The sequence below is a fragment of the Porites lutea genome, chromosome 2, assembly GCF_958299795.1.
Source record: "Porites lutea chromosome 2, jaPorLute2.1, whole genome shotgun sequence".
NCBI lineage: Eukaryota > Metazoa > Cnidaria > Anthozoa > Scleractinia > Poritidae > Porites > Porites lutea.
Window position 1 is genome coordinate 33458278 of NC_133202.1, and position 13475 is coordinate 33471752.

Below are 13475 nucleotides of genomic sequence, written 5' to 3' on the forward strand. Positions count from 1 at the left end.
TGCATTATTCTTTAGCCAATGTAATTACTGCTATAATCGTGGCCTAAACTGACGAACGGCCGAATATGGAGAAAATGAGGCAAAATGTTAGTCAGCACATTGCTTAGTTGTCTTGTAAGATATGAACCTCTGATCATCAATACAGCTTGCTGGTAAATGACTCTCGTACTCACTTCGATGGCTAAAAAGGAACCGCTCACGGTCGACAGTTTCAGTACATTTAGGGAGTGTCCCGTCATTTTAGATTCTAAATAATTACAAACAAAGAAAGCGATATGTTGTCCTGTTGTTTGTTGAATGAATTAATTCTGATATGAAGTCATACAAATTGGTTACTGATTGTTACTTTCCTGTATGCATTTTCAAACAATTTTGGATTTCACTGCTTAAGTGGCTGTCAGTCCTTCCTAATTGTTACTTGAATTGTCCCGTACGCAGTGTGCACTTTGTCATAGGTCAGCGTTTATTGTTAGAGGTAGTAGCCATGTTCAAAGTGGCTATAACTCTTGATGGCATGGTGCATTTGCATAGTTCACGGACTACAAGACCAGAAACCTTAACCCTATTTTTCTATCTTTTGTAGGATAGAATGATACTTTCTCCTGAGGTTTGGATTCTCGTAGTGTCAGCTTTCGTTTCTCTAGCAAACGCCGAGATCCCAAGCGACAACGATGACGAAGGTATGCTACCGGGGCTGGCTACAGAAAAGAGGCAATGCAAGGACCATGAAAACCAAGTCTCCACTCTTTCTTAGTGCTTCTAAAGCCCTTAATGCCTTCTGTTGGAATTTCATGTAAAACGTATGGCGAGCTGTTACAAAATATTCGTAAATTCGGACACCTTTCTACCACTGAGTTCCCTGCCATCTTCATTTTCGGCTACGTAGCCTGGCCGGACGTCCTCTTAGACTTATTATGATTTCAAAATTTGACGACTGGGGTATAGCATGTTGCAATTAACTTCCTCGTCTTTAAAAAATAATGATTTAAATGGAAATGTGCATTCATATTGAAAACTGTGGGTAACTACCACGTCAAGTCAAAGTGGCTATATTTTTATTACTAAATGCTTACAAGTTAGATTAAAAGCAAAAACAACAAGCGACTGCATACGGAAACCAAAATCTTGCATTGCCTTAGTCACGTGTTTAAAATCCTATAAGTTGACGAAACTTCAACGAGCCCGCCCGAGGCAGGACGACTGTAATAAGCTTTGTAAAAACCTACTGTAAAACCTATAGGTACCTGCCTCCTCTTCAGGCGCTTCGCTTTTTGCATGCATGGTTTCGCATAGAGGCAAGCGCAAAACGCGAGTGACTGGTTACGAAGCGCAAGGATCCATGGGAAGGGTAAAGACGGGAGTCTCGCCCGTTTTCTCCTTCCCGCCATCCTTTACGCGCAAATTTTCATCGAGAGAGAGAGACGTCTGGGTACGAGGCAGTATAGGTAGGTACATGCACGGTGTTCCAATCAGGGTCCGCAATTGTAATCTGTTAATTATATTCAGAAAGTAAATAAAATATTTCCTAGCGCCGATGGGTCTTTATAATTGGTGTTTTCAGTGTTGCTGAACTATTCCTGGCCAAAAAAATGACACGCTTATATTTTTATTTTCATTAACAGAGGAAAATTCCAGCCCAAGGATGATGCCAGATTTCTGGTTGTACGGTGACATGAAACTAACGTATCACCAGGAAGCACTTCTTGACCTACCAAGCAGCCAAGACAGCCTTTCTATCCCGCCTAAAGCACCTGCTGCTACCAGAGAGAAAACCTTACTATGGGACAATGGAATCATTCCTTACGTGTTTGACTGCAGCTTAGGTAATTTAGAGAAACTTGAATGAGGCCCTGTTCGCACTACGATGAAAATAGAGTTGGGCGTTTTGCTATCACCAAACCTTTCGTTTTTGGTCGTCAAACAGGGGAATAACTTAGTTAAACTGATGATACCCTTTAGTTTAAGTCACAGTAACAGTCACTTGAGTACCATGCTCCCTCCTCTTTGGCCCGTGTCACTGAACTTCTCTGGTACCTTATCACCCAGTGGACTTGAACAAAATAACCCCTCACTCGTGATAAAATCCCTACAGCAGTAAGTCAGATTTGCTGGTTGCTTAATCCAGTAGTATCTTCTTGCAGAAAATATGCCTGAACTTCAGCGGATTGTTAGAGTAGCTATGGACGACTGGGAGTCTAAAACCTGTCTCAAGTTTGTACCAAGAAAAGATGAAAGCGAAACGGATTACGTCACATTTTTCAGAGGGACTCAGTAAGTTTATTGGCGCAATTATTCATTGGTTCATTGATCATTATCAATTCCTGCGAAAAACGCAGAAATATGGTCATTCCTTTTCTTTGAAAAAAGTCTCCATAATACGCGCGTTCGTTTTTAGTTGTTGTTAGTTTTCAGCCAAGCTCCGTATTTTTTTTTGTTTGTTTGTTTTTTTCTGAGTTTACCGTAAGTGTGTGACCACCCAAGCGAGCACAACTGTGACTATGATTTGGTCTGACACTTCTGCTGTTTAGCAGAGAACTTATTGCACACCCGCACTCTTAAGCTACAATACAATTGCTGACTGCTATGTTATCCACTAATAATAGTTCCTCTTAACCCTTTCACTGCCAGAGTGCTTGATGGAGTTTTGTAAGGTGACTCTAACCGAGTCTTCGGACCGTATCCTATGATGTGAACATTCAAGTGAAAGCTCTCTGCCAGTACTTTCACATAGTGCTGTTTAATTTGTTTTTCAAAATTTCACAAGATAAAATTTCGAAATTTGGTCGAAATTCGCTTTTGGCTAAATTTGGGAGTGAAAAGGTTAAACTCTGATTGGCGTGTTACATACGTTTAACATGGAGATAAGACAGAAAATAATCAGACAAATGTAGTCACGCGGTAGCTTTCGATAAGTGGCCAACAAGAGTACTTTCACGGGAAAAAGCTGGGGTTTTGGAAAGGTGGTCTATAGAGGTTTCAACGATGACGGGGAAGATTGCATTAAGCAGTAGCTTATGTCGCTTTTAAAAGGCAGGTGCATGGTCGCATATAAGAGAGGTATTAGGTTCGACTACATGTAAATTACTTTCCAAACGTTAATCGCGCTATTTCTTGTTCAGTTGATCGGGATGCGTCCGCCTACAACCCTCTTATTATGTTCTCCTTATACTTGTGTTCAGCTGTTACAGCACAGTGGGCAAGGCGCGCAGTGGACGTAGGGAAGTCTCTGTTGGATTTGGCTGCGAGTATCATAACGTGATGGTTCATGAAATAGGTCACGTGATTGGATTTTGGCATGAACATAGCAGGCCAGACAGAGACAAATACGTGAGGATAGTTTGGAAAAACGTAAACAAAGGTCAGTACTAGAAATAAGTGTCTCGCTAAAAACCTAGCCAGTCTTGGGTGGAAAAGGCCACCTAAGTTAAGAAAGCTGCTTTCGTTATATAACAGAATCCGCGAGCTTGCAAGATGAAGCGATTCCTGTGCTCTGATTGGGTACATAGCTGGCAAGATGGACCCATCTCAGGATTTTCCGCTTTGGTCCCGCGAGAAAAAGTTCTGTTTTTGGCCACATGATAAATCTTCTATTGATTAAGCTTTTTTGTTCAAAATGGCTGTATATCTTAGCCTCGTTCCTCTTTGCACTTTTATTGACTTCGACTTTGTCTCGGTCAATTAAAACGCAGAATGTACCTTGGCCAACTGCAATATCCAGCCATCCTGACCGCACGCTTGGTCAATAAAGCATATGGGAATTGTTACATTACTGTACCGGTTACTCCGTGAATTTTTCTTTCTTTATAATACGGGCTAACGCTTCTTCAGTCACCACCAATTCATTGCCGTCATTTTCTCCTTAACGATCAGGGTGGGAGCACGCGTTTATGAAACAAACATGGCAAGCTGTGGACTCCCTAAATACGCCGTATGATTACTCCAGTATCATGCATTACAAGTTTAACGCCTTCTCACGGTCAAGCGGGAGAAAAACCATCGTGCCCCTGAAGAAAGTACGAGCGCGCCCCTATAAAAGGATCTCTAGGATTGACGCTCTTCAGGTCAACCTAATGTATAAATGTCACGGTAAGAATTTAAACTGTTACGAAATGTAATAACCTGCTTTGAAATAGGATTCACAGGGAAATCCGAGATAAGCAAACCTGGGTTCATTTTGCTAAAACTAATGGTGTAAGGCTCGGTGTAAAGCATCGTTTTTTTTTCCCTTTTCCTTTTAACCTTGTCCCCATGACGATAACTTCTCATCATTGTCAGGATGAAGCACAATGGATACCATGCATAGTTCGTTACTCGACTTAGCGCTGGAGACGAACAAGTTCTAGAAGCTTCTTAGCTCTTGAAAATAGCCCTGAAGAGGTTTTTCTTCAAGATGTTTTTTAAAGACTCCGGTGGGCATTTTTAGTTTCGTTTTAGAAAACTAAGACCTGCTTTGACTTGTCTCTTTTAGATAAGAGTCAGCGGCAACGATTGTCGACAAACAGTGGCAACCATGAAGGCCCAGCTCGACCCGCGAGGAGTCTTGTAAGCATTAGAGGGTTTATTGATCAATCATCAAACCAAGGTAATTGTTTATTATCCATCCGCCTCGCATTTTCCATTCTCAAGGAGACACATATTCATACAGTGTAAAATAAAGAAACGGAATGGCTGAAACTGGCTAGAACTGTAATCTCAAGCTTTAATCTGTTACATTACCTCTTCTTTGCTAAAATTATCTAAAATGATCACCTGACAATTACGCAGTAGCATGTCAGTATCATTACTAATATGTTTAAAATTTCCACAGCAAAACCGGAGAAGAAGACAGATGATCCAAACTGTCGCGACACAAGCAAAGCTTGCGCTTACTGGGCTCAGAAAGGTTTCTGTAAAACACGCCGGGACTTCATGCTAACCGACTGCAAGAAAAGCTGTAACTCTTGTGACGCAGGTAATTAGCTGTTAGGGGACTTTGCAACTATATTTTGATCATCCATGTACCGAGTTCTGTAGTACCTTTTTTTTAATATATCACCGTTGATATCAGAGTATGTTTGTACCACGCAACTGTACCCTGGTAAACTGTGTACTGCATGTTGTTTTCTTTTAACAGCCAACAAGGTTGAAGATAATTCTGAGAGTGAATGTGTAGATGACAAGGAAGCTTGCGTCATGTGGGCTAAACATGGCTACTGTGAAAGTAGACCAGATGTCATGAACGTCAAATGCAGAAAGAGCTGCCGAATTTGCAGTAAGTCATTGTGGTTAAGAGTATTATATAATAAGCAAACACATTAGGGAGTCGATGTTGCGCCATATGTAGAAGGTTGTTAGTTCTGAATAACCCCTGACCTGTAATCTCTACCTTTAACGGACTCCTTCCTTCATTGTTGACCTTTGTATCTGTAAGTTTACGGAGGAGTCAACTTGGCTGAGTGATTGGAGCGCTTGATTTTCCATTCTGGGGACCCCTCCCTGATCGCATGCTGGAGTTTTTCTCGGTAGTCACACTTGTAGACTGTCCACAGTCCCCTATTTTTCCGTGTGATCGTCGAGATCGAGCGCGTCTCACCGTTAATGGCGGCCATCTTGATTTTTAAATGTACCGAGGGGGCGGGCGTCGGGGATTATAGCTATAGATTTGATACTCATCCCCAGGTTAGACTCGGTACGACTGAAAATCAAGATGGCCGCCATTAACGGTGAGACGCGCTCGATCTCGACGATCACACGGAAAAATAGGGGACTGTGAACAGTCTATCACACTTGTAAATAATCAACTGGTTTGCCTCGGGCCATTGGGATTTTTTGTTTCAGTTGTTTTCTCGACCCCACTAGCCCTTATTCTGTGTAATACTGCCGAGGGTTAATAAAGGTTTGTTTATTTAATTTTATTCATTTTATGAGAAATAGTAATTTTTATCCCTTTTTAGCTGAAGAAAAATGCATGGACCGAGATCCGCGATGCCGAGCTTGGGCGAGGTGGAAATATTGCACCACTGATCGATACAAGCACATGATGATGCAGGCGTGTAGGAGAAGCTGTGCTTTTTGTGTTGCTGGTAAGAAAGGGTTCTCTCGCCTTCTCTCAAAATCCTTTCCGCTCTATTTTCTTGCTCGTATCTCCTTGCGCCGTCCCCATTTTTCAAAGAAGAGCTAGCAAGGTCAGTAGGTCTTTCTTAATCAGTCTTTCCAAAGGCACCGCGCTTTTTTCTAGTTATCACTATCGCTACACATGCCCTTTTGGAACCTGAATCATGTTAAGAATAGGCTAAAGGCTGCTTCGAAAAGGGGTGATTGTTGCCTCCTCCCACGCAGACGTGATGAAGCCCTAAAGAACGCTTGCGTGAGAGGCTTGTCCTGTTATCGCGTTAAAAAAAGAGAAATTTTCTGATCACAACTCACTTTGCATCTTAGAAACCCATGATTGCAAGGATAAGGTTGCGTCCCGCTGTCCCAGGTTGAAAGAAGAAGGATATTGTAAATCTATGGACCCGGATGTACGGCTACGAATGAGGAATATGTGCGCAATGACCTGCAACTTTTGTCGTAAGTAGAATGTTAACAGTGTGTGAGGCCAAGATCGAAATAAGACAAAAAAGAAGAATTAATCGGTTTCAAAACGTCTGGTCTTGTTTCATTTTCATAAAAGTGATACATATTCGTACCTTGAAACTTTTGTTACATAACTTTTTTGTACATCTTTAACGAGTTTTCAGCTTCTTAAACAAACCTATGAGTCTCCAAGGGGCTTGACAATTGAGCCTTAAAAAGGCCAAAAAGTGGAAAATTTCAATTGTTAGTCGTGAAAATGTTGACCGTTAAAAACATACCAGCCCCTTCCCCTCCCCCGGTGAGATGGCTTGTTTGGCCTTCACATGGTTCAGTCTCTTGGCTTACGGACCCAAAAGGTTGGAGTCATTCTTTTTAATAGCCACACCCCCGCCCTCTCTTATGGATGATATAAGTTGACTTTTACCCACAAGAGAAAGAAAAAGATCAGAGAGTGCCGACACAGCCACCCCTCAAAAATAAGTCTCAAGGCCCCCTGCGGAAAATCTCATCCATAGGGAGTGTGTGGATATTAAATGGAATGGCACATAATTAACATTGTTGAGGTCTTTTTTCGATCCAAGGTAAAATTAAGCAAACAGAAGGCGATCCAAGACCGCCCAGGCGGCCTCCTTGTGTAGATACCTTCCCAATGTGCTTCGGTTGGTCCAGGCTCGGTTACTGTTCCTCCAACACAAGAGAACGATTTATGAGCGAGTACTGCAAGCGCAGCTGTAATCTGTGTTCCTCCATCAATCCTGAGTACATAAGTACGTGATATTTACACTTGTTTAATATTTCGGTATCGTTCTTACAATAGAAAGTCACAGTTATATAATAAGGCTCCCCAAAGTAGTTTGCATGTAGCTTCAGTCGAGGCACGAGATTTTAGCTCTTGTAGGGTGGACTGATTCTGAAACTCAAACTCATAGGATCTTTAATGAATCATCTCTCACCTCTCATCCTCTGACGCCCTGATGATCTTGCATGGATCCTTATACGTTTCTGGGAAACTCCCCTCCTACCCCTCCCCTAAGCTAACATCAACACCTACTTCTCACATAGGGTAAAATGTTGGCTTAGGGGAGGGGTATAGATTCAAGTAAGCTAACACCCTGAAATGATTGCTAGGGATTCAGGACTTGATACCTGGGACCGGCTGAGCACAGTGATGGCGAATCGTGAGGTTTGGGAAGAAATCTCTATGAATGTCCTGTCCGTTTGACGGGTAAAGGTCAACGTTCATTGTCAGGAAACGGAAATTCAACTTGAATGCCGTGTCTCAGTCTTCATGCCCAGTGTTATGTTATCCTACTGTACCTAATAAGCTTCACTTAAACGAAGCCCCTGATCTTGAGCCAGATCTTGACTGAAAATTGCCTCATATAAAACAGATCGAGTAAGACTTTAATTCCAACAAAAGATCTCAGCGTTTCGCATCGTAATAAACTTGAACCCCTAAATTTCCTTCAGCGATGTTTCGCGACAGCACTCAATAGTTCTTTTACTTCTGTTAAGCCTTACAGTCGTGCATTGTTTCCTTAGGAGAAAAGTGTTTAGATAATGACATTGACTGCGAAGAAATGAAAAAGCAAGGACATTGTGAATTAGAGAGAAAGAAGAGGTACATGTCATTCAACTGCAAGAGAACCTGTGACCTATGCCAAAGGAACCCTGGTGAGTTTTTGTTAACCCTTTAAGTCCCAATAGTGACCAACATCAATTTTCTCCTGACAATATCCATACATTGTCAAGAGATTAGGTTGTGAGAATTAATAAAATGATCACCAAAGAGAAAATGCCTTGATTTTTTTATGAAATTCTCTCAACGTATTCTTTAAGGAAATGTATTGAGATCAGTTCGGAGAATTTGTATGTGGATATTGGGGCTTAAAGGGTTAATTAAAAAAAAAACTGCCCGGTGTAATATGGTATATGTAGGGCTTCAGCTGGCTCTTTCCTTATTTGAATTCCCAAGTTAAGGACAAGAACGTGTTATTGCCGTCAATTCAAACGTAAATTTTGGTCGGCAAACATTGCTTTACATTTATTTTAAAAAAGAATGAAAAATTTATATGACTGAATCGAATCTATTTTGACCGTAGAACAGGTATAACTGTCGAAATTCCGGTGCTTAACCCGAGACCCTCCAATATTTGATGGAAGTGGAATTTGCAACCGGCCTGAGGGTAACATTCACTCACATTCCAAATTAAAGTCATTTTATTTAGAAGCACAGTCGTGTGAGTCTGTTTAATCCGCGGTAACAAATGACTCAGAGTTTGAGATTGTAATTCTGAAATTTGACAGGAAACGAAATTATCAATGCCTTCCAACGAAAAAATAGTTTTCAAAAATCTGAGTGCATATTTGTAGATGAAATTCTTTAAGGCATCCAGGTTTACTGTAAGATATTATGCAACTGAACTTTTTTCGGGGATCTAGCAGGAGAATGGGTGGAGATTTCACGAACTAAGACTCTTTCCTAGCTTTTTTATATATTATTATGTGGGCAGGGAGATACCCAGGAGGACTTCAGATAAGATTTTCAGTACGATACTGAGTGCGATTGCGATTCAACCAATGGAAAGGATAAGAAGTCTAGGGACATAGCGGACTTGAAATTTAATCGTCGTCGACTCGTATGCTACTATGAAAGATATCAATACAGATATTTAGGAGCTTTAGCATCGACGACGGCAATTGCAACGAAAACGTCAGTTTTAAAACGAATTCCCGTTTTTTCAATCTTTGTCGGGTTCATTCCAATTTGCTGAAAATGGCAAGTGTAGGCGAATCTCCCTAGAGTTGATTTCTTGAGGACCGCACTCAAGTTCAGAGAGCGAAAAAGAGATTCGTCGTCGCTTGTTTACGTCCTCCATAAATCTTGCAATTAGGCATTTTCACGTCGTAGTCGTGCAAGGACGGTAAACAAATGTACAAAAAAACATGATGCACGTGCAAAGTTGTTGTTTTGCGTAATAAACCGATTGCTTTTTTGACGTCCTCTTTGCCGTCGCCGTCGTCGTTGCTAAAGCTCCCTACTTGTTCAATGTTTCTTTTTCATTAGCAATGCCTCCGCCGTGTACAGACAAACACAGATTCTGTAAATACTGGGCGGCACGTGGTCACTGTCACATCAAGGCACTTTACATGATGTCAAACTGCCCTCGCAGCTGCAATATTTGTGAACATGGAATATATGAAATCAGTAAGGCATTCAAAGTAGAATACTCCTATATTATACTCCTTTTAGCCCGCGTAGCAGACGCGATGAGCGCGAGGGAGGACAAGCACGTCATCCTCTCTCGCGGCCATCGCTCTTGCCAAGCCTCGTTTTTATGAATTCGAAAACAGACCGTTCCGTGCCGCCGCTATTTATGAATACGGCGTTTATCCCTCATGTATCTAATGCGCATGTCCTCATGTCCATCGCTTATCTAACGCTCAATATTTCTTTTGCACCTGCTACTTACGCTCCTAATGATTTGCATTTACTACATTTTAAATTGAAGTTGAAAAGAGTGAGATCATTTAAGACGTTCACATATATTTGAGGAAAATCTGGTTAGATCGTTCAATCCCTTCTTCTTTGGAAACCAAGTGGCCCTGATCAAAATGCAAGGAAATGACATTCCTAGATATAATCTTGATGGATTCAGCGAACGCGATGTTGAACTGGAATGGGTGGAATAGATCATTGTTCAAAGCATCCCCACCGACGTTGCCGGATGATGATGATTTGGTATCGGCTTTTATTACTCAGTTGTGCAAAAGTTTTCTTGACACTGAGAGACGAGCCATGCTTACTGTATACCCCGCTGTAATCTTCGTAGGTTCTCCTCGTTACAAAGACGCTGAGTGCATTGACAAACATAAAAAGTGCTCTGAATGGACCGAGGCTGGCTACTGTGACATATATTCCAACTTCATGTACAAGAAATGCCCGCTTAGTTGTGAAGCTTGCTACCCAAGTAAGAAATTAACTGCTCCTAACATCACCTACTTACAGATAAAACCGCTCTATCTGTAAACATTCCTTTCCTTCAAAACTATAAGGAAAATTGGGTATTGACACCTGTTGATCCCTAGCCTTCGTGTCAGGCTCTTTTAGTTTAGGGGGGAGGGGGAAGGGGGAAGAAAGGTTCCGCCTTTCTCCCTTCTTTTCAAGCTATATCTACGCAAAAAGGCTGTTCCTTTGTCTGAGAAAACAGCCTATATTTCGCGAAGCCACCGGTTTTTTCCACGCGAAATGACTTCTGAGAAACGAGCGCAGATATTCCAGGCTGATGACACGAGACTACCCGGATCTGGGTAGTGCTTCTGATTGGTTTGAAATTTTGCTTCATCCAATCAGAAGCACTACCCAGATCTGGGTAGTGATGTGTAATCAGTATGGAATTTCGGTGCTCGTTTCCCGACTCAGACGTCATTTCGCGGGGAAACCACCGGTGGCGTCGGTGCATGCATTGATACTAGTCCTCTTTTCCCAAACTTTCTCTAGCTCTTGTTAGTAGGCATAGTGGCTTGTTAACAAGTTTGTGATAATAATTCATAAAGAGAAAACAAAGATAATCATTGATGTGCACCAGCTTTGGAAATCGAGACCTAATTACCACAACAGTTTATTTTTACGAATTGCAAATCACGACAACAGGACGAAATTCTCTATGTGAAACACTGTTTCACATTCGTAGTACCTTATAGTTGAAAACATGACTCCCTCCTCCTTTTCATATGATGAACAAATAAGAAAACCATGAGAATAGAATGCACAAGGCTAGAAGTTAGCCTATTTTTAACTAGCCCCGATTGTTCAAAAGCTGGATAGCGCTATCCACCGTATAAATCTCTATCCAGTTGATAGTGCATTTGGTTTCGCTAACACTTATCCACTGGAAAGAGATTTATCCGATGGATAGCTCTATCCAGCTTTTGAACAACTGGGGCCTGATGTATATTCCTCTCAGTTTGCCAATTTTTTTTTTATGCTTGCAGAAAATACACAAGCGCAGCCATGTAAGAACAAGATGGATGATGCTAACTGTGAACATTGGGCAGGTCTTGGCTACTGTCAAAGCAGAGGCCTTTTCATGCTTGACAAGTGTCAGCATGCCTGTAATTCATGTCCCAAAGGTAACTTCAGTAGTCCTAGAGATCGAAAGAGATTATACTTTTAAGGGGGATACACACGAAAGCATTACCAGGACTACTTAGTTAAAAAGGCAACTCACAACTCTCTCCAAAGGGCACCGTTAGGATCGGCACCTAGTTTCTATCTTGGAGAGTTATCCGCGTTATAGGGAGACGAGTCAAAGGAAATAAACGAACAAAGAAAGGGAAGCGGGATGTCTCATTTTAGGGAGGTTTTCTGTTTTGTAGAGATGTCTGTAACTTTCTACCTTAATCCCAGCGCACCCATTTTTACTGATATTAAAAACATTTACTGCATTTTATAGTCTCTCAGTACTACACTTTACTTAGGACGAGTACATGCAGTTTCTTGTTGTCTTGGGTGAAAGGATATGCCGCTTTTTTCTTTTTGCCGGTAAATCGTCACAAATTGCATACCGTCTTGCTCCTTAAAGAAAAAATCAAATTAAAGGCATTTTTGAGGGCAGCCAAAGTCCTTTATTAAATGCTATTTTTTGTCTGGATGTTCATTTATTCACGTAGAAGTGTGAGGAAACTGGTAAAGGGGCTCCCAGCACAGTCGTTAAAAGCTTTATTATTACTTCACGACAACCGATATTTCATCCAAAAATCCAGATTACACTAGTCTCCCTCGCAGCCATTAGGAGCGTTGCGTGACAAAACTGCCGCCTGGTTAGCTCATTTGGGAGAGCGCCGGTCTGCTGAGCGTGAGGTCGCGGGTTCAAACCCCTGCCGGACTTACACTAAGGGTCTTTAAATAACTGAGAAGAAAGTGCTGCCTTTGTAATGACATCTGCAAATGGTTAGACTTTCTAGTCTTCTCGGATAAGGATAAAAAACCGTGGGACGTAAAAGAACCCACACTACTGTTCGAAAAGAATAGGGGACGTAGACCCCGGTGGTGTGGCCAACCTCTACGGGTTTTGGGATTGGGTAGGGATGGCACCTTGCATGGGACCTATGAGTCCCGTTCGTGCCTATTCCCTCTGGGCAGGCCTGTGTCCAGAAAAGCTTGCAAAACAAAGCAAAACAGACAGAAACGGCTGCGGGGAGACTAAGATTATATACAAGTTTTCCAAAAACGTACTTATTATAGTTAAACATGATGTCAATAGGTTTTAGTTAAAAAGAGGATCGTTGGTATGGAGACAATAAATTATTGCGTCTTCCCATCTGGCACGATCTGGTACTCATCATAATATATTTCCTTACTGCACTCCTGATTTGCAAATGTATTTCTATTATTTATTTATTTATTTGTCTTTTCTCTTTTTTAGAACCTGTCAAGATTCAACCGGCACAACCAAAAGGTATTGAGAACTTAGTGAAAAGAGACGTGAGTGCATAGGTATAAAGTAATTAGACGTTTGATGCGTTCGGATTGCGAAACCAAGACAAGTTTCCTTAGAAAGCGACTTATCGAATTATAGACCTTCTAAGAGGACGTAAGAGGAAAGCTATGATATGTATGAAAAACGAGCAAGACAAGCGATCATAAACGTTTTAAAGTTCGAACGTTTTTTGATGCTGGGCCAGCGTGCTGCTTGCCTTTAACCTATAAGGTACCCCTTAATGAGGTTTATGAACCTCAGGGAGCTATTTGCGTCTTCATCTTGTAGGTATTAAGTGTGATGATCCTTGTAAGAAGTTTCTTGAGCGTGGCCAGTGTACCACAAAATGGAGAAGACGGTGTATTAGAACATGTTTAGCTCTGGGATGTGATGAAGAAGAAGTCAGACCAGAAGGTGAGAAAACGGACTGAGTCTTAA

The 13475-nt window shown here is 41.5% G+C and overlaps 1 protein-coding gene across 1 annotated transcript in view; it reads left to right on the forward strand.

Moving 5' to 3' along the window:
• LOC140926086 (uncharacterized) overlaps positions 1 to 13475 on the forward strand; it is a 35132-nt gene that overhangs the window by 16470 nt on the left and 5187 nt on the right. The window contains exons 2-18 of the mRNA XM_073375884.1: positions 584 to 680; positions 1623 to 1823; positions 2142 to 2271; positions 3180 to 3358; positions 3871 to 4086; positions 4469 to 4582; positions 4808 to 4951; positions 5114 to 5251; positions 5934 to 6062; positions 6418 to 6549; positions 7137 to 7322; positions 8098 to 8229; positions 9623 to 9763; positions 10389 to 10526; positions 11551 to 11688; positions 12984 to 13016; positions 13326 to 13451. Of these exons, the coding sequence (XP_073231985.1) occupies positions 590 to 680; positions 1623 to 1823; positions 2142 to 2271; positions 3180 to 3358; positions 3871 to 4086; positions 4469 to 4582; positions 4808 to 4951; positions 5114 to 5251; positions 5934 to 6062; positions 6418 to 6549; positions 7137 to 7322; positions 8098 to 8229; positions 9623 to 9763; positions 10389 to 10526; positions 11551 to 11688; positions 12984 to 13016; positions 13326 to 13451 (2368 nt within the window). The 5' untranslated portion in view covers positions 584 to 589. The remainder of the gene's footprint in view (positions 1 to 583; positions 681 to 1622; positions 1824 to 2141; positions 2272 to 3179; positions 3359 to 3870; positions 4087 to 4468; positions 4583 to 4807; positions 4952 to 5113; positions 5252 to 5933; positions 6063 to 6417; positions 6550 to 7136; positions 7323 to 8097; positions 8230 to 9622; positions 9764 to 10388; positions 10527 to 11550; positions 11689 to 12983; positions 13017 to 13325; positions 13452 to 13475) is intronic.